Source organism: Manacus vitellinus, unplaced genomic scaffold, assembly GCF_001715985.3.
Source record: "Manacus vitellinus isolate BGI_N305 unplaced genomic scaffold, ASM171598v3 scaffold_5_pilon, whole genome shotgun sequence".
Taxonomy (NCBI): domain Eukaryota; kingdom Metazoa; phylum Chordata; class Aves; order Passeriformes; family Pipridae; genus Manacus; species Manacus vitellinus.
Genome location: NW_021940682.1, coordinates 31,709,220 through 31,735,762, shown reverse-complemented (window position 1 = coordinate 31,735,762; position 26,543 = coordinate 31,709,220). Strand labels below are relative to the sequence as shown.

The 26,543-nt window shown below is 40.2% G+C and overlaps 1 protein-coding gene across 1 annotated transcript in view; it reads right to left on the bottom strand.

Moving 5' to 3' along the window:
* PTPRB (protein tyrosine phosphatase receptor type B) overlaps positions 1-26,543 on the bottom strand; it is a 63,583-nt gene that overhangs the window by 12,763 nt on the left and 24,277 nt on the right. Inside the window, 21 exon segments of the mRNA XM_018080509.2 lie at positions 855-945; positions 1,394-1,475; positions 1,581-1,598; positions 1,702-1,785; positions 3,249-3,348; positions 3,861-3,967; positions 5,153-5,396; positions 6,623-6,772; positions 8,697-8,975; positions 10,113-10,394; positions 10,773-11,036; positions 11,881-12,144; positions 12,791-13,060; positions 13,867-14,130; positions 14,855-15,118; positions 16,067-16,330; positions 17,312-17,575; positions 18,893-19,159; positions 21,278-21,538; positions 23,316-23,585; positions 26,024-26,287. Of these exon segments, the coding sequence (XP_017935998.1) occupies positions 855-945; positions 1,394-1,475; positions 1,581-1,598; positions 1,702-1,785; positions 3,249-3,348; positions 3,861-3,967; positions 5,153-5,396; positions 6,623-6,772; positions 8,697-8,975; positions 10,113-10,394; positions 10,773-11,036; positions 11,881-12,144; positions 12,791-13,060; positions 13,867-14,130; positions 14,855-15,118; positions 16,067-16,330; positions 17,312-17,575; positions 18,893-19,159; positions 21,278-21,538; positions 23,316-23,585; positions 26,024-26,287 (4,353 nt within the window).

Here is a 26,543-nt window from a genome sequence, read left to right as displayed (position 1 = left end):
TGAAAAGCAGTGCCCAGCTCTGTCCTTGAAAGAACAGCTGGGCTTTAGTGGTCCTCTGAGCTAACATGTGGAGCAGGCCAAACATCTCCCCTAGGTAAACTGCCTTCTGTACAGAAATAGAAAGTGTCTAAGCCAACGGGTCACTGATTCATGAGATAATGCCACCTTGGATCTTAGTCAGGTGTCATTTCTTGTACAATGCAGGCGTGCTGTCCAGCCTGGCAAGGTAGGCAGAACAGGGGATGCTATGAGGCTGTGCTGTAAGCACATACCACGTCCATTAGTGGGGACGTGGAGCAGTGAGTCATGTGGTGTTCTTCCTCAATGTTTTACCTCCAAAAGTGCCATGTAGGAGATTAAAGGGGGAAACTCTCAATGACAGACAAGTCTAGGCCTTGCCTTGGGAGAAGAGGGTTAACCTCACACATGCGTCTTACCATGCAGAATCACACTAGCTCTACACTGTACAGGAGGTTTGCTACGTACTCTGAAGAACAAAGATTTGTCAAGGCTGTCAAAGAGCACTGAATGGATGATACTCCATATGTAAACAACCCTATGTTATTTCTATTATCCTTGTTACCAGCAGGATAATGACTGAATGTCCCTAATAGCTGGAGCTTTTTCTCCCTGGGTTGAATGCTAGTCATTACACCTCCAGTGTGAAACTAAATTACTGGTCTGTGTGAAGCCAGACCCCTCAAAGCACCAGAACCTGAGGTGGCAGAGATATTTCATCTCTGACAGAAGGGAGAGAAGGGATTGGTTGCACTCTCTTTTCCACTAGACTTGCTGAAACAAAGTGAAAAATAGCTGGTGTGATGCAATATTACACAACCAAACCTAAAACTCACAGGGTAATATATTATTGTATCGATTTTTCCCTCTGTTCTCTGGCAAAAGGGCTATGTCACACGTCTGGTTTCGACCTACATCTTTCAAGTCCTGAAAAAAAAGAAAAATAATAAAATGTGAGGTGAAAATAACTCAAGGACGTGACAACACAGGGGGAAACAGTGCTTATCAGCTCTCAAAGGCCATGACAGAGAGCAGTTGTTTTTTTAAAAAACAAATTGAAATTACATAGGTAATCATATTGTTTTAAACCAAGTACATGGCTGGCAGGTAATTTCCATGCTTTATCACACATATGCTGCCATGCAAATCTGATCTCAGCCACATAGGTATCAGGCAGAGGCTGCCAACAAGAAGATGCTATGCCAAATGAAGAGCTGGTTTCTGCACTTGGACAGGTGGAGTTCAGCTGAAACACTCCAACTTATCTGGATTTGTGCGAATAAGACAAATGCAGACCTTCCTAATGCATTAACCTGTTGCTTCAGTCAGCCCACCCCTTCATAAAGCAAGTCCTTTGCCTAGGTTAGGATCGCACCTCATACTCCTTGGACAGAAGGTAGTTGGAGTCTGCTTGAAGTTTGGTGAAGTGTGCTTCAAAGTGACTGACTTTGATCGGACTAAAATATTCAACAGGAGGAAGAAAATCACAGGATGAATCACAGTCATAATTTATCCAGTTGGTTACCAAGAAGCTTTTTTAGATATTATTTTTTTCTTTTTACCTGGAAGTTTTTCGGTTCCTAGAAATGATTTCAAAAGAAAAAGAAACACTTCATCAGTGAGTGACCAGATGGATCTGTTCAACCACAATGCCATGTTAAAAAAAAATAAATCTGACTTTACCCTTTTTGCCCCAAGTTCAGATGGACTGACAGTGACCTCTCCCTGCGAATGCTCAGCCTTGCTGTAGATCTCTCATGGCCACTGCTGGAATAAAAAGGAAGGTATTCTGTTGTATCTGTTCTGATACTGATAAGAGTTGGTAATAACATAACTTACACTGGAAAACAGTAAATTGGAAAAAAAGGAATTTAAGAAAGTATGTTTTGATTCGTGGCTCTGATCGTGTGGCATTGCTCTTAAATGGGACACAGAGTTTTCTTGTATTTTAGCTTGGCAATAGTGATGTGGAGTGTATGTATGGCAGTAAGACTATTTACTAGTTCTGAAACACTCACAGCCCAGTCTATCATTAAGGAGGGTGTCCTTTGCTAAGATGGGCTCTAAATCAGTTGATCCTCTACAGGCAGAGAGGAACATATAGGGAGATTTTCAGAGCTGTAAAAGCTCTACAGCTTCCACCACATGTACTCTGCAGACCAGGCCAGCAGATGCCCAAGTTCATAGCAGGAGTAAGTGGCAGAACCACAGCAGGCTTTGGAAAAGCCATTGAAGTGGTACTTACTCCATACAGTTAGTGATGCCTTTCATCCTTTTGCTGCCATCTCCTCAAGACTCCTCCCTTAGAGAACACTTTCTCCTTTTGTATGATGTGGGAAAACCCTACTGGTGTAATTGCCATCCTGCTGGCTATATAACTTACAACAAGAAACCACATTCTATATGAAGTTTATCCATTTTGGCTAAAAGCTATGACTAGTCAGAAAACAGTTTTCTTTCAATCTGAAATTCTGGCACATGAAAAGTAAATTCAAAAAATACAGACTTAATTTAGTATCAGTAAAAGAACTGAATTTTAGATTTTCAGTGTTTCCTTTGTAATGGAAATGCTGAGGTTTTTTTTAAATTTCAGAAACCATATGGAATTTCACATCTCTCAGTCATGCAAAATGATTTAAATGGATAAAGCCTTTTTCAAAGTTGAGATAGAGTATTTTTCTTTTTAAAAACATATTTTAAAATATGAACTATTTAAAGTTCACTATTTAAGATTCATCTATAATGTAAAATACACAACTATAATTGAAAAAAAATGAGAAGTAAAGTTTAAACTAATCTTTTGGACACTGAGGAAATGCCATACTCAATATTTTTGAATTGAAATGATAATATCTAAATGAACAGTTTCAATAGCTTTCCATCTACAATGCAGATGCAATTAATTAGAAACATTTCATTTTTTTGACAAAACATTCAGTCTGAATGATAAACCAGTTTTTCAGATATATTCAGACTCCTAATGAAAACTAAGTTACAAGAATCCTCTATGACATAATTATGGCATCATTTGAATCAAAAATATATAGATTTCTTAATATGTAAGTTCTACACTTAGTGTGCAGAAGATGTTGGGGGACACAGATTTTGTCTGTTGAATAGTTCTGTGCATTCCTCCAATTTTACAGTTACACTTTATATATTGTATTACTTAAATAAATATAAATTGACATTACTTCAGTAACAGAGACTGATAAAGGGAGTCAACTTACCCAACTTTCTGTCTGCAGACAAATAAAGCAGTAACAGCCACCAACATCACAATCAGAAACAAGCCAGCACTCACACCTTCAATAACTCCGAACAGAGGCTCTGGAAACAAAACAGTGTACTTATATATCTTGAGGAAAAGATCAGAAGACTTGGAGAATCGATAACTCTCAAGGGATCTGTTATTATCAGCTAAAGAAAATGGCTAAATAGAAGGAAGTGTAAGGCAGTTAAACACCTAGCTAAAACCTGGCCTTGATTTTCTGTCCTTATTTTTTCCAAACATTTCGCAAAATTTTTCACTCCCAAACACAGCAAAAGAAAGCACAATTATATGGGAGTTTGGTTCTTTTGCACTTTGAAGCTTTCTTGGTGATAGTTCACTGAGCATTCATCCTCTTCTCTACTGTCAGCAGCTCTGCAAGCAGTCCTCTGAATTTTCAACAGAAGCCAGATAAACCATGGCTCCAGCCTCATCTCAGAGCAGCCTTCAGGACATGCACAGCAATCCATTTTTGTTCCATTCCTTACAAATAGTTCTAGATACCAGAGTGTTCTTAGGCGCAATATATAATTGCATGGTACAGTCACTGATAACAAGCCTAAAAACTAACCTGCCTCTGTAGTGATGGGCAAAGAGAAGAAGGTATCTGCAAAGAGTGGTTTAGGAAGTTCCTTCGGGTCTTCACTGAAAAGCTGGGTAAAAGCTCGTATGCTGATCCTAAAAAAGCAGTATTGTTACACTTATGACTCATTAGACGTTCAGAACCAACAGGAGACAAGTAAGAACTTATTTGCCCCTTAGAGATAATTAAAACCTTTACACTCCCACAGACAATTCTTAAAACAGGCACCTGAGTTAAATACTAATTAATCAGTATTCTACTTAATTAATCATACTGATCCCTGAGTTAAATATTGGGGAACCCAGCTACTACAGGTGGAGGGCTCTGAGGTACCCTGGCAGAGGTAGCATATGGGCTCTGGCAGCTGGCACATAGCCTGCCTATGCCTGAGGGCAGACCTAGCAGAAGCTGCAGAGGGGAGAGGACTCAGAAATGCTTCTTGGTGGAGACACATTTTCTCTTCACTTGGTTGGGTATGGCTGTGCTAATGGAGATTTGCTATAGTCCTCTTGGTTCTCCGTGTAATGTGGGTATTTCCCAGACTGAGTTTTTGGGAAACGTGCCCTAATGAGAGCAGACTATAGTAGGGTAGCACTGTCTTGATGATGAAGCAGCTAAGAGGTATGATGTACACTCCTTGGCATGTGCCTTCTGTCCACGTGTCTTTTCAGTGAGAATACTGCAGATCTCTTGGGAGAGTATTTGCCTCTCCCAAGTGGTAGGGGTATGGCTGAGCCCCACTGGAGCTCATATTTGGTCTCACAGCCTGCGTAACTGCTGAACCTGGTCTTGGCAGTCACCGTCTTCTACACCCTACACTAACCCGGGCCTAGCTCTGGAGCCTAGGGATGGTGCCACAGGATAGAATAACCTCCAGGTTTTTCTAGCTTGTTCCAAACGACTGGTGTGGGGCAGTGCTGCCGTACAGACTGAGTGAAGCGTGTTTGCCTTCTCCTGTTAAGTACTATTCTGACTTAGCAGATGGTATTAAGTCTTTCCAAAGAAATATTTAGCAGCTATAGGAGAGCTTCCCATCAAGTTGAGGCACATAAATAAACCTATTCACTGCACAGAGTTTTGTGCATAATTAATCATATAATATCCAAACTAGCGAAGGACTGGTTGTTACCTATGGAATGGGGGCATGGAGAAAGCTTTTATAAATTTACATTGAAATACAAAGAACATTACTAATCTACAGAAGCTCAAATGGATCAGGCATACAGACAGTACCATGCCTAATAATGTGACAAGAGCACAGCTACCAACATAAATCTAACCTATAAGCAGTTTGAGGCTTTAGAGGTCCATCACAGAATTTGTGGTGATCTGGATCACACTTTCCTCCCAGATTTTCCATTTCTCCTCCAAGCTTAATGTCAAAGGTTTTATAGTCGCTGTCCGGATTTTCAGCACATCTACTGGCAAAATAATTTGTCTGGTAGATGCGTATAGAGTCGTTGTGTTTGTACTCCAGGTAGGAAGGTAATGGGTGCTGCTCATCAGGCTTTGGTCCTTCACTACCTGCGTCATGTGCAGAGAAAGACAGAAGGTTCAGATGCCACAGCCATTAATGTGATGCAGTTTGTAGGCTCAACCTCTTGACAGACATTCTTATCCAATTTTCTATTTCCTGGAGGCTACCTCATGAATACAAAGCTACAGTGGTTAGGGTACCTTGTTTCTAGTATCAACCTTTCTATTATTTCTTTAGGCAGATTTCCTTGGAAGACCTCAGTGTAACTTTCCCAGATACAATGCTGATATAGGCATGCATAGGTCAAATTCAATGCTATGACATTTTTTCCTGTGCTGCTGGTGGGAGTTTCTGAGATTCAGATTCCTGGATCCTACTACTAGCTATTTCGAAAAGCAAGTAAAGAAAAACCACACACAGTCAAGTCTACTCTATATAGTGAAAAACAACTATAGGAAATGACAGGGGTTCCCTGAACATAAATTCACAATAATGGTTAAAGGAGTCAGGTAGGCAAAGCCATGGCAATGAGCAGTCCCTTTCCCAAAGACCTTCATGGCACAAGCATGGCAGAGCAGAGAGTGGAAATATTATCTCTGCTTTTTTTCCTAAGGGCTGATGGACAGAGAGATTAAGGAACTTTCATAAGGGTCACAAATACGTCCTGGCATGCCAGTAAATGAAGCCACTTCTAAAAACAAGGTATTAATTGTTGAAACATGCATCTCATTTCTCTCATATAGGTCAATTGTAGAAAGGGAGGTTTACATGCATGCCACAAGGACAATTTCTGTTCTGTTTTACAGTGCTGCATGCAAAGTAATTTTCTTCAGTAAGCAAACTTGGCAGACCTTTGACTTCTCAGCGTGGCTTACTAAGACTCTCCAGAAGAGTTGCCTTAGTGTTTCCGCTTAACATTTAAACTACCTTTTGAGATCTGTTCACAGCAAGGCAGTTTCTCCTGTGTCCACTGCCAATGGCATCCAACAAAAGTCTTCTACTATGGAAACTGTCTGAGCATACATGAGAATGCAACCTAGAGTATAGAAGCTAACTACTCCTTCTGTCTGAGCTCTGCAGTTGATACTCTCTGAGGATAGGACTGAGTTCAGTTCCTACATCCCCAGGCTAGGGAAAAAGTATAGATCCAAAACCTGTATGATACTCAGCACTAGGCAAGGAGAAACCCCTTTGCTGTGCGGTGATAGGGATGTACCTCCCCATGCAACTCCTATAGGCTGTAGAGAGAATAGTATTAAACCATAACACTTACCATCAGCCTCTCTCACAACCACAGTAAAGTACTTCACAGCTCCATTAGTATCACTAAACCAGCTGCAGTTAAAAGTAAAGTTGATGGAGGATTTGGTAATCAGTACCTCTCTTTTGTTCACTCGTATGTCTGGAGGTGGCTGAGGGGGACCTGAGTAATTTAAATAAATAATAAATAAATAAAAAATAGAGAGAAAGCATTATCTATGTACTTGCTGTGAGCTAGATCTAGTAAGGGAAATGTAATTTGTAATAAATTTCAGCTGCCTGGACCCAAGTCTGATTCTATTCTCTTTGCAAACAAGGAAGTGTCTTCACCTCCCACAGGGAAACTACCAAAAGATGAAACAAGCCAGCAGTGAGTTCACCATAATAACAGTGACAGATCCTCAGTGGGAATTCCCGCAGAAGCACACATGGAAATGTATTAAAATCTTGTTAAGTCTATGAAATCAGAAATTGTAGCTACTGAAAATGATACAGGTTTAAGACAGACATTTGGAGGCCACTTAGCACACTCACTACAGGAATTTACCTATTTTAAGCATCTATACTCCTGCTTCCTTTTCCAGAGGAACAGTCAGCCAGACACAGCATTCAACTACAGAGTACCATTTTCCAGACTGACTGCAGAATTTCCATAGGAAATGTTCTTTGTATGACACAAAGGTATACCTTGAACAGTGACACAGCAGAAGTACTTCGCTGAAAAGTGAAGTACGCAGGGAAGAAAGTGCAGCAAAAGTGGGGAATTTAAGGATCTACATTGCTGAATCTTTTAACAATCTGTATTACTGAAACTATATTGCACACATGGGAAACATCAAATACGTAAAAAGGTGGCTAAATTTCAAAAGAACCAATAATTCACATATTTATATGTACTTCAGCTAAACCTCTTAGTTTAGCTAAACCTCTACAAAGCCTAGCTGCAATTTTTTGTATTCCCTTGAGGTAGGGTCTCCAGTGTTAACCAGGGTCTGGGAGAGCAGCAGTGTTCAAAACAAGTAAGTGACAACAAACACAGGTGAAGCACAAAACAATAACAAACGTGAAACAGCTAACCTTCCAATAGGACTCAGTCTCACTTCTTGTGACACAAATAGCTAGTTTTTACTACATCTGGATTTGCAGCATTCTTTGTGGTAGAGGAAGGAGACTACAAGGTTGCAATTAAAAGGCAATTGATGGCGGAATGGAGGTGAGTTGGTGACTGAACTCTGTAGCTTAGCTCAATAGCTCCCAAAGCAAACATTACTTTTATGATCTAGCATTTCAAAAAAATATGGCTTTTAATAAGCAGTTATAGAGGCATCCCTGAATATAGGCTTCCTGGCCATCCTGTAATTTTTGAGAAATTTAGCCCTAGAACAGTTCAAGCCTTTGCACTGAATGTGCCATTGAATCCTGAGGTGGTGCAAAAACTGGAGCAGCTCTAGGTCAGTGATGGCAGGCTGTTGATTGCAGTGATGCCTGGTAGTTCAGAGGCACCAGTAGATGCTACTGCTACCCTCCACTCAGCAGCCTACAGGTGGAGAAACTGAAGAAACTGGTTCAAAACATATGCTATGGATATCTGTGATCCTCCCTCAGCTAAAATTCCTGCAGGTGATTTGGTCAAGTAGCACCTCAGAAGAGTGTACAGAAACCCAAAGAGAACACAGTACCACAATCCAGTGTGCTTATTGATGCATATTTGTGCTGAGGATGGTTTCCATCCTCCAATCCGTGAGAGGAAATGGTAGACACAGGAAGCCAAGCAATAACCATGAAGACAATTGAAGGCATGTGACGATGAGGACAGGGATAACTGTTTATGTTTCTCAGGCTATATTTCATGAATGAGCCAAATAATTGGGTCTGGTAATGTAATGAGAGGCAATATAGCCAAAATCCTGCACTGTCTGTCACAGCAGGGACCAAAGGACAGGTTCAGTCTACTTCAGCCACAAGATTGTAAGTGCCACACACTGGCAATTGTGGAGTTCAGAACTCCTTTTGCTGTCTAACCAACACAAGCAACTGCTTATTGCTGCTCACTGCCTCTCTTCAGGGCAACCCAGAATTCCACTTACGATCAATCATTGTGATGGTGCTGTCTTCAACTACTTCACTCGTCATGTCTGCAGAATGCACCTTGATGGACACCAGGTATCGTCTATGGGGAACGAGGGTCATGATATTAAGTAGAGATTTGTCTTTTTCTATCCGTTTAGAAAATTCCACTTCACGAGTGTCCATTTTTTTGCATTCAATGCTATACCCATCAAAGTCAGAATCAGGAGGAGTCCAGGAACATGCGATGGCAGTAGAGGTTTGGGGCCGACAGTGAAGACTTTGTATCTTGTCTGGTTCTAGAGAAATGTTGAGAAGTTTAAGCTCAGTGAGAAAAGGGACAGGCATCGTACATTCTCTGCTCACATTACAGCTCCTAGATCAGGAGGCTGGGATTCAGAATTCCCATCTCTCCTGCAAATGTGTGTTGTCTGATTATTATGCAAGGCCCTCTAACTCATTTTAGCCATCTGAAATCAGATCTAGTGACATCAGCCCCACTGGTTTGTGAAGCTTCAGTAATTAACTGTGAAAACAAGCCAAGAAAACCTACTCACTGAAGTCTTAACAAGAACAGCAACACTGCAAAGCAACGGATTTCTAGAACGCTGTTACAACTTATTTGGAGGTTACATGTGGTCATCAGTACCAGTCAGTATCGATACTGTCATCTCATGACTGATCTGGTTTCCCGGGTAGAACGTGGTGTGTCCATATTACTAAAACATACCACAGACATATGCTTCATCCATGTAATATGGGAGTACCATTTATAGCATGTGACATATAACAGAAACAGGATATCCCTTTCAGATGGCAGACATTACATTTAAGTGATTAAATACAGGTGAAATTTTAATTAATATGCTGAATTAAATCTACAGAGCTATACAGCTTATTAAACACAGATATCAGTTGAGAGCTGAATCCTATCCCAAATGACATGAGGATTTGTCAAGGCTCAGTTATTTTTACAATTCCAGGTCACTTTTTCAAATCAGCCTGTTACTGAGGTTGCTAGAGATACTATAGATCCACAGACACAGACAGAAACGCAGAGCAGTGAAATACTGATGCCAGTTTCAAATCTAGTATGGCACAGTTTAATTCATCCTTCCTGTCTTATCATTCAGAAATATTTTATTTCAATATCCTACTGTCAAGAGAAGTTTGCATATTCAACCTTATTTTACCCCTGAAACTGATTGATTCAGGCTCTGCAACCAAACAGTCCCACTCTGGATGTGAGATGTATGTACATTTTCAATCTTTCAAACAGTTGACCTCGCACACAGCAAGGGCTCAGAATGTAGCTGAATTCACCACTGAATTCATGAATTAATTAACAGAGATTACTATGTAACAAATTGGTAAGATTTAACAGTTTTGCATCTTCTCCAGCTGAGTGTTAGGGTGCAATGGGAATTGTTACTTACTCGTTCTCACACTTGCAGACTGTGACTGACTGTATGTCTTCCAGTTGTCACCACTGACAGTTCTGACACTGAACTCATAGAGTCTTCCTGGTCGCAGGCCATAGATGATACGTACTTTAGATTTGCTGCTGCTGTAGGGATTGAACACTGTGAGGGGATCCTTTGGAAGCCACTGCAACTCAAAATCGTCATAGTCTGTCCAGTCTGGAGGACCCAGCCAGGTGACTGATAAAGAAGTGTTTGCAACATCAGTAAACGATACAGTGTTAGGGGGGCTGGGTGCTACGCAGAAAGATGGGAAAAAAGGAAAGAAGAAAAAGAGATTCTTAACAAATTTTTACACAAGACAAATAAGATGAAACATGCATTATTTTCTTCATGCAGCACAAAGTAGTCTGTTATCCTGTGTACACAGCCAGCTACCACACCTGTGCTGATGATGGTCACTTTCATGGACATTACATATTCCTGAGCCTTTGGAAGAAAAACAGTGATGACTGTTTTTCTTTCACTCTCCATCAGTTTAACATACTTAAGGTTATTCTTTATCTTTTCACCTTCAATGACTTATGTAATAAATCCTTTCTCAGAATAGGTCTGTTGCATAGTTGTGAACTAATATGAATTCAGACAGATGGGACAAAAGAAGAAATCCCATACCTGTTCTTCCTTCAGCGTTTGCTGTGTTGATCAGGTCACCACTGTGAGTCACCACAACCAAAGTGTACTTTCTGCCAGGAGTGAGCCCCTGGAAATGCCACTCTTTCAGGTCTTTCCTTTGCCAGGTTTCTTTTTGTGTCCCATTTGGGTTGTAAAGATTCAGCTCATAGAAGTCAACATCTCCTGCTGCTGGACCCCAGGTGAACCACAGACTGTCTGTCATGTTTCGGTTGGAAGCCTTGAGACCAACGACTGGGGCAGGTACTGAAAAAAACAGGAACAAATATTTTTTTATGTAGAACATCCTTAGGGTGAGAAGAAGCAACCAGACCTTACACTTATCCTGTAACAACAGTCATGTAATAAAACTAGTAGCCACCACAGCTGGCCAAAAAGCCAGGAAGCACCAGGAAGCATCCTGGTAGCATCAGGAGCTGATTCTTAGTTTGAATGGCCACTGTTCCCAAGAGAGGTTGAAATGTTTATAATGGACAGTTTTTCAAGTGTTAAGCAGCTTTTTCCCAGTCAGTGTTTGGAAACATCCAATTCTGAGACAGTTGAAGAAAGTACACCACTGCACAGATACAGTCTTACGGAGGGGTTACTAAATGGTGCCTCACTAGAATAAAGAAAGGTTTCACAGGGTGCTAGAGTTGCTAGAGCTGTTTAGAAAACTCTGCTTCCCACATGTGGCTGAACAAACACAGAGCTGCAGCCAGAGCTCCCACTGGGAAAAAAGTTTTATTTCACTAGTAGATTGCTTATACCATTAACCTGACTTGGTTTGCCTTTTTGCCTTTTCCACTCATAAACCAATACTGCTTTCAGGATGGGAGGCAGCCATTTCCCCTTAAGGCTTAAGCAGCATACATTGATATGCTCTTTTCCTGACTTGAGTTCCTAGGAACTATTGTAAAGTTTTTTGCTTAATTTTTCCTGCTGTAACCATGTCATTCAGAATTTACCTTTTTATTTAGCTAATGCTTTTTAAACATAAGAGACAATTCTGATATTTCTAAAAGTTGCTTTAATCTAGTATGAGCATCAGACTCAGACCAGCTCACTAGTGTCCCCCATGAGCACAGGTGGTTTTCTTGGATGTTCTTGCCTGTTCTTCCAAAGATAGATGACTCATTAGTGAGGTCTCCACTGTGGGTAACAATCACCATTCGATACATCCTGCCTTGACGTAGGTTCTGGAATGAACACTGCTGGAGGTGCTGCTCTCCTGAAATCCTGTCATGAAGGGATTTGTCTGGGTTGTACAGGAAGATGTCATATGAATCAAGTTCCCCTTGCGAGGTGGTCCAGCTGAAGGACAGTCGGTCAGTGGTGTTCTCTGTGACTTTCAGATTTGTAACAGCTGCTGGAACTGCAAAGAAGGATAAATGTAAGAGTAAATACCAAAGAGTCTAGCCACTAAGCTGAACCTTTAGTAAAGTAACAACTCATGGCTGGAATACATCTCAATTAAGCCACAAGTAGCTAAAAAATATCAACAGCAACTGTCAGAAACAAGAAGAAAGCATTTATGATATGCCAGTGAATCTTCTCCAATACAATACTTGTATTTCCCAGTGGGCCTGATTCTCCAGCCTGTACTCACACAGAATTGTCCATCAGTTTCAACAGGAATCTTCAAATGAGTAAAGACTGCAAGCAAGACGTGGCACTTGGCTCTGAGTTTAGAGGTGTACATTAACATCACATCCTACACTAAGAGCCTCAAGATTATGATTTAAAAACCTGATGACAATAAAGCATTCAGGTAGTTCCACAACAGACCAACCGAGGGAAGCATTCAGCACTTTGGTTTAACATCCTTATTATGAACCATGGTCGCATTATTATGATAACAAATTTCAGATTGACATACCAAGCACATATCAAGAAAAATGATGCATAAATATCTGGAGTTTGTTCCTTTGATCTTTCCAGAATCAAGATATACAGATGATTCATGTATTTAATGATATCTGACTGAGGGAACTATAAATAAACCAAGATGTTCTAATTACCTGTTCGGCCAACAGTTTCTGCACGCTTACTGAAGAGCCCACCACTGACAGTCAAAACTTGTATTTTATACTTCTTGCCAGCCAATAAATCTTCAAATTTGTGCTGTTTGGCAGCAGCTGGCTCTGATTTGTTGCTCAGGAGGACTCCTTGTTCATTCAGGAGCAGAATGTCATATCTCTCAGCTACACCAGGAGCTTTCTGCCAGGTTACTAACAAGGAATGACTGCTGTAAGCATGATCAGCTAATAATTCCTGGACAGAGGCTGGAACTGGAAACAATTAAAGGCAGGACATTACCAGGTGAAATACAGACCATTCAATACACAAATATGAGTGAAGTAATTAATAGAACATAACTTCATACGCTTTCAAGTTCACTTGTGGGAAAAGCAATGTCTGCATATGTTGATCAAAACAAATAATTCCTAGACATAAATACAATCAGACAAATGTAAAGAGCATCATGGACATCTGAACTGGGCATGGAGAAGCAAGAGATATCTATAAACTATCATGAAAAGAGGGAGAAGGAGAGTGAGATGAACCGACCAAAACAGTTAATAAAGGCATATGAGAAAAAAATGAAAAATAAAGTGGTAAATTGGTGCAAAATAGTGGCACAGAAAAGAAAATGTTAGCCAGCAGCTGTTGCACAAGGCCACAGATAATTAATACATGTAGATGCTAAAGAGAGAGAATAGATTAAAAGCAAGCTGTTGCATTGTTTTATATGTTCTGACATGCAGGATACTGGAGCAATATCATGCAATGGGCTCTGCTAAAACATAAGAGGGATGGCACTGCACTCATCCTATGAAGGCAGACTTTGGGCTGGGGACTTGAATTCCATGCACATTCACCCAGGTAAAGCTACTCAAGTGACACATCTCACTGGTATTAACAGACCCATGCTAAGTGTTTGCAAGAGTCATGACTCTTTGATATAAAGTCCAATATGTCACTCATGAGTCTGGGTGTCCCCATACCCAACAGTACCTTCATAAACATTATTGAATAAGGGTCAGTTTCTGGGAAGACATAATGCAACTTGCTCCTTATCTCAAAAGAAACATACTTGTTCTCCCAAAAGCTGCTAAGCTGTTGTGCAAGGTGCCACTGTTAGACTGCACCACCACCCGGTACTGCTCCCCAGCTTCCAGCTTGTGAAATGTGTGCTCAGAAACATGTTTGGAGACACTCTGGGAATCAAGCTGATGGTTTTGCTGAAATATGGTCACCGTATAGGAATCAACATCTCCACCTCCAGGAGTCCAGCTCACTTTCAGGCTGTTTGTCATGCCATTAGGTGACACGTGAATGTTTCTGACCACGCTTGGAACTGAAAAAAAAAGGGAACAAAAAGGCACCTGCTCACAAATTTCCTGTTTGATCCAGACTTTCTACTTTCTACCTTTTAATGGCCACAGCAAATGATTCAAAGGACAAAGATCATTTACAGGAACGAGTAATTTCAGACACTGGTAAACACAAGTAAAGTTGAAGACATTTGTGTAGGATTACGCCATTTTAGAAAAGCAATTCTCTGTTTTCATAGGAGCAAAAGTAAAGAAAATACAACATAAACAAAAAAGTTTCTGCCTCCTTTTATTTGCATAACCTCCCTCTTGTCCAAATGATATTTTGAAAACATCTCAAAAAAATCAAAGCTCTTCATGTACCCTTAATTAATTAGCCATTCTGCAGTTATTATCTCACCCATTCATTTCAGGTGGGTAACAGAGGTGTAAAATAGTGATTTAATACAGATACTGAGCAAACAACTGGTGTGCATGGGAATAACAGAAACCCAAACGCTGACATTTCAATACCATTCCCATGCAACAAATCAGACGATCTGCCAATAATCAAATATTGGTAACTGTGACATTTGTTTATTAAGCAACAGATCAATTTGTTTGTAGTACTAGTGTGATTTTCAATGAGATCTGATGTCTTTGAGCCAGTGTTACAGGAGCTCAAATAAGATCATGGTTCACCTTTGATTTTCAGTGCTTCATTCTAGAGAAGCCTCAACACATTTTAAATACTACATTATTTCTTACTTGTCAGGCCTTCTATGAAAGTAGCACGTTGTGCATCTCCACTGATGGTCAAGACAAGAATTTTGTATAGACGTCCTGGAGTCAGAGCTGTGAACCAATATTCCTCAATGGTGTTCCCAAGGAAAATGGGTGGGAAGATCTTCATATCATTGAAGAGGAGTTGAATCTCATATTTATCAACATCCCCCTCAGCCTTTGACCAAGTTACCTGCAGATCTTCTGTGGTCCTGTTACTAAGAGTCAGTTCCTTCACTGACTCTGGCACTGAAGAGGTAAGAAGAAAGATAGGACACGTCTCAGTACTTACTAACAGATCACAGCAAAAAGCTTACACCTCTGAAGCCACACTTCTGAGCTAAAACTTTTCATTCAGTTCCCTAGGAAAAGCAGTATATTGCAGTTATTTGGGTGGTTTGCACCCCATCTAACACTGGAAGGTCCCATTTCAGAACAGGAGTCCCCAGTCTATCAGCATATAAATAATAAATGAATAATAATGGAGCCTGCAGGGAGTTTGCCTAGCCAACAGAAACTGAGTAAGATCTCATGTACAACAAATATGGTGCAAAGAGGTCTGAGCTAGCGCCGAGCCAAGGCAATCCATCTGTGGGATGCAGCACCACAATGTGCAGTTTCCAGCTCCTGCCAGACACAGGTCAGTTGTTTTTGCCCAGTGCTACATCTGTGTTAATAAACTCAGTTGTCTCAGCATGGCTCCTTAACTCACATGCAGTGCTAGGTGAAGACAGGTAGATTGCCTCCAGATCCCTGCTGTCTCACGACTAGCCACCTTACTAACCCCTGCTCCATGCTCTCCAATTCCAGTTCTTGGGGTAGTTTGAGTAGACTAAGGTCTAGTCTATCTTCTTCTTTATACTTTTCCATGACCAGAAAAAAACCTGTCTTGTACATTCTGGCATAATTTAATTATAAATAGTAAGCTTACGTGGAAAACTGTACCAGTTTTCAGTGGTTCAAGATTTGCTTTCCAAAATCACAGCACAGGTCTCTTCATTCACTTTTTATATGTTTGTAACTTAAAAGCTGGTCATAAACTAAATACTACTTTCTGTATTTGGAATAATACACATTCGAAGAGACACAGCAACATTCTATGTTAAAATCATATCAGATTTTTGTGCCTGGGTATGGGAAATAAAAAAAAAAACAAACCCAGAGGTGTCTCAGAATGTTTCCAGGGTGTTTACTTACTTGTTCTGCCATAGACCCTTTCACTAGTTTCGTATTTCCCACTTCTTGTGCTGACCGTGACACTGTACTGCCTCCCTGGGACCAGATTAGTGAACACACATTCATTTTCATCCTTTGGGACACTTTTTGTTTGGATGAAATCGTTGTTGTTCCTGATGATCACTTCATAATTATCAAAATACCCAGATGCATGTAACCAGGACACCTTCAAGTAGTCACTTCTGGCTGAATTGCTGACAGTAAGTCCCTGAACACTTGAAGGGACTGAAAGAAAAAAACACAGTTAAAGATTCATAAAGCAATAACTTTCTGAACTAACTGGAGTTGCGGTAGTGGACTATATTTGTGGTAATTACCAGGCTTTTGTAAGGAAGTTGCAAAAAGACCACAATGTGGATTTAAGCAATAAAAGAGTAACTGCGGTTTCCAGGCTGCTTTACATCACATGACAATGGTTTGCCTTTCCAATTTTTGGTCTTAAGGAACTTGGTCAGTTTTGCTTATAGTACTGAGTTCCACAGGTTCACACTAATCCTGAGTTTAGTCCTCCATATTTACAGGGCTGTTCCTTGAATTTTCGCTTACATCATGAGAAGACTAAAATTCCTTTAACTTGATACTCTTTGTCATTTTAACATCCCTTACCATCTTTCTTTTATTCTACTGGTTTACCAAGTATAAAGTCTCAGTCTTTTCAATCCTTGAGAAAATTTTAAAAAGCTTCCCATCATTATTGCCATCCTTTTCTGAGATTTCTCTATTCCTGTTATAATATTCTGGAACTCGGCATGACCAAAACCATAGACACGTGTGTTACAACACTAAAACCAACTGACATGGATGTTAGTCGTTACTGTAATACCTTGCTAACATTGCACTAGTTAGCCTATCCTAACCTGTTCTTTCAGTGCTTGAGTAGCTTTCTGGGGAGACGCTCTGCCGGATATACTTGAAGAGCCAAGTAGAGGGGTTAAGGGCAGAACAACACATTTGAACCGAAACTGATACATGATTTCTGCTCACTCCTAAGGACCGACACGATTTTTATTCACACTAAAGAATTTCTGTAGGACATAAAGCAGTAACAAGGGTATAAGAATAAAACTAAGTCTATAAAGCTGTAATTTTATGGTTTGAGCCTCCAATCCCTATGTGTCTATCCCAGATTGATCAGATATTGATAAATCATTGAATGGCTATACAAAGTAGTTACAGTGATTGGATTTGTTCAGAGCCTCTCTTTACCTGTTCGTTCCTGGCTGAAGGTATAATTTTCATACTTCCCACTCTTTGTGGTTATCATCACTTTGTAAAGTGTTCCAGGAGTAAGGCTGCTGAAGGAGCATTCACTGAAGGATTTGGGAATGGTGAGAGTCTGAACAATCTGGTCATGGTGAGAGAGTGTTACCAAGTAACTGTCTACATCTCCAGAAGCTGGCAGCCAAGACACACTGAGGTAGTCACTGCGACCTGAGTTATTTACAGTTACTCCAGTCACGCTGGAAGGAACTGTGTAACAAAGAGGAAAAACAAAAAAAGCTTTAACTAGGCAATTTTTATTATTGTAGGAATGCCTGGAATACTATCCCCTGCAAAATAAGCAGTCTGGGACTCCTGAAAAGTACTGCACTGATTCCCACTTGGCAACATTCAGCTGCTTTTTTGAATATAGTGAAGGAAATTGTCTTTGGTGGTGTGATCCCAGCGCTTCTAAAATCCCAGAAGTTGAGTTATCCTCTCAAATTGCCATTCCGCAGTAACAGCAATAACTACTGAGGCTGGTAGGACCTTGAGGCCCATAGCTGAATGTGTTTCATTTCCAGTGAGTTCTCTGACGCCTAGTGGCCAAAACATGAATGCCACTTGTTTTTCAAGGTGAGCTCTAAGGTTCCACATTGCCAGAACTACCATCACTCATGTACAAAACTCTTAGAGGTACTACATTGGCAGAGCTTAAAAATAATGAACTGCCACATTTTCACTGGACTCTGATGCACTGAACTGACTTACCTCTGTAGAGGGGCTGGCCATCAGCTGTCAGAGACAAAAAACTCAGATTTTACAAAATGTTTATGTACTTTAAGCCTTTTAGTATTATTCTTCTCCAGTTGTTTTTTCAGGTTTGTTTTTGTTTTTTCCCCTGAAAACAGTTGTTTTCAAGGAGAACATTGGAGCAAACTGCAGAATGCTTGGCCTTTGCCAAATTCACATAAAGGGTGAAATTGAACTGTGTTGTCAAAGTTTTCCTCTATCTAAATATCCAAACAACCGGTACTATATTTCATGAGTCTTTAAACTTAGAGAATTTGATGCAATAGTAAATCCTGTGCTATGCAGTACAGAAGAGTGTCATAATGAGTAATTAACCCTGGCGGACATTCTTTGATGGTGCATTAGAGAAAAAGAATGGGTCATGAGAAACTGAAACACAGATTCATCCCACTACTTTTAGGCAGACAGTTGGCACACCTAAGTAAGGAGCAATCACTCTACACCACCATGTAGTCAATGGAACAAGAAAGTCTCTTCCAAGGAGTGATTCACCACCACAGCTGTACATTACTCTCAGGGTATATTTTTGTCTTTATTACAGAGTGATCCTGCTGTATGGAATTCCTGTTGTAGGCAGAGCAGTTAGCTCCCTAAAGCCATGTTTACATGACTCTGGACCCACAGCATGCCTGAGGTCACATACAGGAATTATATAGATGAAAGTCCCATAATTCTGGATTCTCAGTGCAGTGGCTTAATCACAAGCCCATTCTCTTTAATAAATTCATCTTTTAAGAACTAAGAAAAGACATGCTGGAGTATTTTCCTTTTTACCTGTACTTCCCTCTGCAATCTTTTGCCTTGAAGATATCCCTCCGCTGACAGTGGTGACAACAACTGAATAGAGTCCTCCAGGTTTCAGAGCATAGAAGTGATATCTGTTGGTTTCACTGGGAACAGTGTCATTTTTAATGACAACATTCTCGTGAATCAATAGCACTTGGTATGAGTCTACATCTCCCGGAGCTCTTGTCCAGTTGGTGAATAAGCTGTTGGTTGATCCCTGACTTGCCACAATCAGATCAGTCACTTGGGCTGGCACTGAAAATAAAATTGTCTTAATATTACTGAGGAGAAACAAAACAAAACAGAATCCCCCAAAGAACCCAAGTTTAGTCACACTGAGGAAGTGCATCAAAAGAACATTCCAATTTGCAGCCAGACTCAACAGGACTAAAAATAATCTAACTGTGGACTGCTTCCTGTCTGTTGGGATGTGGTCTATGGGAAACTAAGTAAGTCACAGAAAGGTCTTTCAGGCTTTAGCACAGCTTTTCTCAGCCAGACCAAAATTATTCAAGATCAAGGAACTGGAAGAGATGGCATTTTATAAATATCATTAAACAAAACCCATAAATTTAGGAAATCACATGAGTTCTTTTGATGACTATTTCAAATACAGTATGTGTCTTTCATTCTCCCTTTCCTCTCCCATTTTCCATCTTTCATTCCTAATAAATGGCAAGCTTGTTTAAGGAATACCTCAGGCACAGTCATCTATGCTGTGTTAGACCCCTTAATTTTGGGCATAACTGAGTGGGATGGTTTTGGTTTTACTTTTTACATCAGAAGATCTGCAGGATATCAACTTTTATAGCATCAAAAGATGAACTGTTAAACAAACATAACATTTATCCAAGTATAACCTCGTTAATCTAGTCAGACCAAAAAGGATAAAGAAATAACAAAGGAATGTAATATGTTGCCCAAACTTTACTGCAAATCCTCTTTTTTTATTTAAGTTGACAATATTTGGCCAAAGCAAGGAAATACAGTTACTTCTTGCTAAGTATTTCTGATTACAGGACCAAGCACAACTGAAATACAGAAGATTCCAACTTTATAAAATATGATTGCACTCTTCATCTCCTTTTACGTCAACCTTTTTGCATACATAGTACTGGATTAGCAATCATTAACGAAAGCTATAAAATTAGGCATTATAAAACAGAAAGGATTTTTGATTCAGTTTTTTATCAACTTTACATTTTTTTTCAGCTATCATGACCCAGTAAGCTCCAACAAGACACTGAAGTGCCACATTTCTGCGCTAGACGCACTTTTAGTGGTACCTCAAGTTTCACTGGAAGCTGACCAATCTGGGATTCATGTAAGACCTACTTCTGTCATATTCCCAGCAATATTTTTAAGCCTGCTGTTAGGAAGATTCAGAGGTTTGGAATGCTTATTCGAACCTATGCTCAAATTAACTGACGTTCATTCCTTTTAACTCATTTTCAATGTAATGTTGACACACTATCCCTGTCTGATGGGTTTTGGAGCATTGATTCATACTAGTGAAGTGGGACACCATAACCTTTATGCCTGAATAGGCCTCCTAAAGGGGCATAAGTCAGACGGAAGTGAAATTCCAGCTATCTAATCACATAGCAGAGAAATGAATGTGTAAGTTAAACTTACCAGGCCTTGGAAGGAGTAACAAAATTTAAGCAAGGACCACTATCAAGCCATTGGTATGATTAGATTCAGACACTAGCAGATTGATTTTCACTGTGCTGTGCCAGACCAGAGCTACATTTTAAAACTTTGTTTGCACTGGAGAACCCTTAAGTCAAGCAGAGTAAAGCATCACATATGGTTTAAAACTTGCACACCTGCACAAAATTAGCACCCTGCAGGGGGTGGGAATGGGACCTTTCTTGTGACACAGCAATCATGCCCATAACAGATACATATGCTGGAATCCAAAGAGTAGAAAGATTCAAAATACATCTTCAAGGTCACATATGTTTTGTGTCTGTCACCCTCAGAATGTTCCCCCTAAAGTAACATTTTCTGTATGGTGATGTTTGTTTTTTTCCCAGATGATGAATGCTTTGAATCAAGGAAGTGACCTTCCTGAAAGTACACAGTGAAAATTTTTCTTCTTATATGGAATATTGTGCTAATGTAGATTGATTAGACATGACATAATACCTCAGAAAACTGTTTTGCCAGGAATTACACATCCATTTCCCCAAAATATTAAATAAGTGCTGCAAGATAACAGTCAGTCAGAAATCAGAGGCTCAGAAACACAACTTTTGAAACGAACATAAGATCAAGATGTTTGAGATTTAGACACCGAGTTAATTCATACAAAGCAAAGAAAATCATTAATAGTTAACAGAAGAAAAGATTAAAACAATTTGACAATACCTGTTCTTCCTTCCACTGAAGTCCAGTTGCTCAAAGTCCCGCTAATGGTAGTGATGGTAGCTGTATATTTTCTTCCTGGTACCAAGCCAGTGAAAGTGAATTCCTTAGCTTCTTTTTCAAGCTCTTTTTTTATGATAGTAAGATCACTGTCTCCCAGGGAAACCACATAGCTGTCCCATTCTGCAACAGGGGTCATCCACATGACACTAAGTGAAGATTCATTAGCATGCTTCACACGGAGTTGGAGAACAGGCTCTGGAGCTGTAAAGGCACACAAATATCACAAGGAGAACAGGACTTTGTAGTGAACACACTTGCCATGCCTCGAGCTGCTGTGAGGAATCTGTTCCCTAAGACAGATATGTGACAGCAAGAGAGTATTTGCAGTCAAGAGGAGAGTCTTTACCTTTCTCTAGGAAGCCATTCTTATAAATCTAGTATTTGTGTTACTCTTCCAGCAAAGGGCTGTAGCAACAGACTTCAGCAATGGCTTATGGCTTAGGTTTAAACTTACGTAAGGATATATATTTCAGTATAAATGGAAACACAGGGAAGTCAGTGAACTTCCTCTTGAACTCTGGGTGCTAGACAGGGATATAAGACATTTGTACCATAAAACAAATCTTCACTAATTTAGCTCTAACAAACAAGGATGCAAATTATAGGGTCAGTGTGACATTGATTTTGCAGTGGTTTATAGCTCAGTCAAGTTGAGAGACATTTCAAACTTACAGTGGTATAAAAGAAAGAATTCCATCAGTGAACTTCTGTGTGTTCATGTGTGTGTGTGTGTGCATGCATACACAGCAGGCATGTTACCTAATGTAGTCTCCAATTGATTCTGTCCCTCTCACGTTGAAATACAACTCACTTTCCAAGGCTGTGGGTTTATGTAAGAGAAAATTAAATTACAACAGGACCTAATTGCTATGCTTCATAAAAGATACACTGTGGACCTGACTGTGGGTCAAACACAGTTGTGATACACCCACTGCTGGGTATTATCTAATGGACTATGTCCTAATTACAGAATCATAGAATCACTTAGGTTGGAAAAGACCTCTAAGATCATTGAGTCCAACTATTAATGGCTTAGCTGACTCAATTAAAAGTAACACCATAAACTTAAATTATTTGCAACATATGTCAAGGTAAGGAAGGTGAGAATGTGCCTTGCTCTGACCAAATTTGCTAGAAGTTAGAGAAAGCTTCAGTTCTGTAGTTTCTACCAGTCTTGCTGTTGTGTGAACTTAACAAATTACGGTCTCAGGGAATGACAGGTAAGGGTATAGCAGGATAGAGTGGCCCTATCTAATCTCACATTCTGCAGTGAGGTAAGGCTTAGGCTCGAGCCTTACCTCTTATTCCCCCTTTAGGTCTTCTTTCCTCTGAATTGCACTTATTCTGTATCCATAGAGCAGAAATTCTAGCAATTATATTACAATTATTTTTTAAATTTGAAGCAATCAGATGTGGCTTTCACTAACAAACTGCGAAAGAATTCCACTCTGTCCTTGAAGTATACATGGATTTCCTTTGGAAAGACTGACTTGAACCGACTAACCTCATTTTCTTTATGGAGCAAAGGAACAAGAACTGGTATACTATGGAACAGCCACACTAATATACACCTCAGGAAGCTTTGGTTAACACTGCTGATATTCTTTATACAGACTGGCAAAGAAACATACTGATGAACAATACAGGAAGACCTGTGCTGCTCTCTTTAAGAACTTTATAGGGTGCCTCCAATCAGCTACAAAATATAACAGGTGAAGTGCAGATGTAATGTAATGCCCCAGTCATGACAGAATGGTGATATAGTTCCTAAAACTTTCACTAACAAAACAATTACCACAAAAATAACCCTGAAAATTTTCACAGAACTGCTAATACCAATTGTTTCTGTAGTTTACAAGGGAGCTCCTTTTTACTGTATTAATGTGAAATTCGTCTATGGATTCCCAAGTAGTCTTTGAGTATTCACAGCCCAGCTGAACATTTTGCACTCTCACACTGCCTGGATGAGCACACTGACCCGTTCTCCCCGTGCAACTAGTCTTGCTCTGCAAATCACCGCTCTCCACAACAACATCCACGCCGTACTCCCTCCCAGGGATGAGCCCCACGTCGCAGATGAGGTACTCGGTAGTGTTCTTCTCGAGGGTGGTGTTGAGCAGCAGGGCCGTGCGGTTCCAAAGGAGCAGGTGGTACCTCTCCCAGTCTCCCGCAGGGGGCAGCCAGGTCACTCGCAGAGACCTCAGCCAGCCACCAGAACCGGCCTGCAGCTCTGAAACGTTCTGGGGAACTGGAAGAACAGAGCAAAAAAGTAATACTGAAGTGGAGTATTTCTGGTGAGATATAACTGCATGCTGGAAAAACCTGTCTTGCAGCATAGCTATTGTACAAGTACTTGGACCAGCTAGAGCAATGTGAGGTATCTTGTCGGAAAGGTTGGCTTTCATTTTAAAGAAAACTTTTACTCTTCCCCACACAAACCACTCACTTTTTTCCTGCTGGTTTCTGACATCAGAAATGGGAAACCCTTCTCAGGGCAGGCAAAATCTCCCCTGTGCATTTCTTGGATGCATCTCTTGGTTTTCAGTTAGCTTCCTTGTTGCTTCCTGCACTTAAGTTCATGCAGAAACTGTCAATCAATTTTTCACACCTAAAGTCAAAACCTCAACCGCTATGGGTGAAATTCTAGCCTCAGCAGCAGAAATGCAAAGTCTGATGGCTTATTCCACAAAGATGGCTTCTTCCACCTTTGTATGCCCTAATTCCTCCCAGCTGTAAGGTACCAGTTAAAACTGAGGTCAATCAAAGCCTCTACTCCATCCTGTCCTGCACTTCAAGGGTCCTGAATTTACATGCTCAACCTTCTCGCCCTACTGCTGCAGGTCACACTGGACCACTGAAGTTTTTCTGATTTTCATGAAATAATTAAATATTAACCATACCAAGCAGAGACTGGAAGACAGATGCAGACCCGTAGGTCAGGATACCTCTAGCTTAGTATTACAATATTCAGAGATCACCACTGGAGCCCTGAGATCATTAGCAAGTATTAACTGTAAACTACTAAGGCTAGAATCATGCTCTCATGTTTTATCTGGCTTAGTTAATACTTAATTGCTTAGTACCTAGCACAAGATTGCAAGATTTCTACCAGCACCACAAAATACCAGTTTCACCTCCTATGGGTATCTAGGTATCAAATCTAGAACTCCCATATGCCAGTGAATATGTGAGATGTGTTTCAATCTCCGAGTGAATAAAAGCGCACTGTTTTGTTAGGAAGCACAGATGTACTTACATCATAACAGACAAAGTTCAGCCTTGTCAGGCTGGCTGGACATCCTTACACCTGTATGGTACAAAGTTTCAGTCTCTGAGATATCCATATTTCTCACCACAACATTCCTTGGCAGGTTCTGCTGTTGTAGGCACCCTCTCAATACACAGCAATGTGTATTATGTTCTTGGGCACCTGGCTCTCTGAGTTACAGAGGGATCCTAAGAGTATCTATAGACCTGACTGCCTGGATTCAGAAATTTATCCTTAGGCCACTAAGCTTCTGCTGAAGTGACTCTGTTTTCAAAGCTCTTGGTGTCTATGACAGAGTCAAAGGAAGGAATTGCACATGATCAGCATCCTTGGAAATGGGACTTCTAATCTCCAGCTTTCAAAGCACTGGGTCTAGGTCACAAATCTGGAGATCAGTGGCATTGAGTGAGGCCTGAAGCTCTCCTTTTAGATGGAAATGGTAATGTTAAAGGACTTAAATGGTAGGCTAGACCAACAAAACAGACATGCATGTTACCAGTCCAGCTTTGTACTTACTGGACATGAAAGACTTTTCAGGGCTCTTCCAGCCTGCACTGAGAATGGGATAGCAACTAGATATGTCAAGGATGTGCCTTTCACATGAGATGTTTAGTTGTAGACGAGAAATATTTTCTAAAATAAATATTCAGTTCTCTCACACACATACACATTTTCTATTTTTTGGCTCTGAGTCTACTAACAATGTATGTATGCGTTCTTCACCCACTTTTACATTTTTATCATCTAACTTCGAGTTGTGCTAGGCTGGTGTGGAGAATATGATGGATCTCTGTGTCCAGTAATGCTGTGGGAGAATTATGCCAGGATTTTTCAGGTTCAGAACTCATACAAGAGATACATGAAAGAAAATTATTATTTCTGAAAGAAAATAAGAAACTCGTAACCCAGCTCTATCCAGGCTCCCACATGCCTTTGTTAATCCAAGCCGTATATAGTAAAGAAAGCTGAGACCTAATCTCTTCTGGTTTGCAGATTTGTGTCTGGAAAGAGCAATAAGACTGGACCTTGCAAAATTACTTTAAAACCTGTTAATAATTTGACTACATGCACACTTCCCCATAACGTAACTCCTTCTATATACTATGCTAAGTTGATTTCAAGATAACAAAGTTGGTCAGAAGTGCAGTTGTGTGCAACAGTTTTGTAACAAACTCTCTTAACTATAAGGTCCAAAATGCACTACTGTTGCCTGCTTACAAGATACGCTAGAGTTGCTTTTGACTGACAGATTAACTATTGCCAGAGAGTCAGAAAGGGGTATTCCTGAAACAACATTGTGCTCTTTATCTTATTTTGCCTGGAATCCAAACCATTTTCTCTTACAATGATTTTCTACAAGGCCAATGTAGGCAAAAATAGCATTATTTACAATATTCTTACTGAAGCAAAAGACTTACATGTCCTGCCAGTTGCCATCCCATCAGTAAACAGTTCACCACTGATTGTGCGGGCAGTAACCTGATAAAGACGTCCTGGAGTTAGCTTATCAAAGTGAGTCTCGGTGATTGGTGGCTGCACAATTTTGACTCCTTTAACTGATCCAAGATGAGACAGAGTGATATTATAGAAATCGAAGTTTCCCAAAGGTTTTCTCCACTTAACTTTTAAAGCATCTAAGCTGTCATCATTAGTCACTGTCAAATCTAAGACTTCAGCAGGGGCTAAAAAAAAGAAAGTAAGAAAGAGAATAAAATACATCCACCACAAAACATGTAAGACCTGCTGTCTCCAAACTTCCGTAGTTGAGTTTTGCTTTTGAACAGTTACATGAGATGGAGTACGAACAATTTTGCCTGAACAGTAAAAGGGCAAAGTCTGGTCACAGGGAAACTGAACCCAGCCCTGTGTAAGACACTGTACTTCTGAGAGAGACATGTCTTATGATGACCGCTCTTACCTCATGGAGCAGAAAATCTT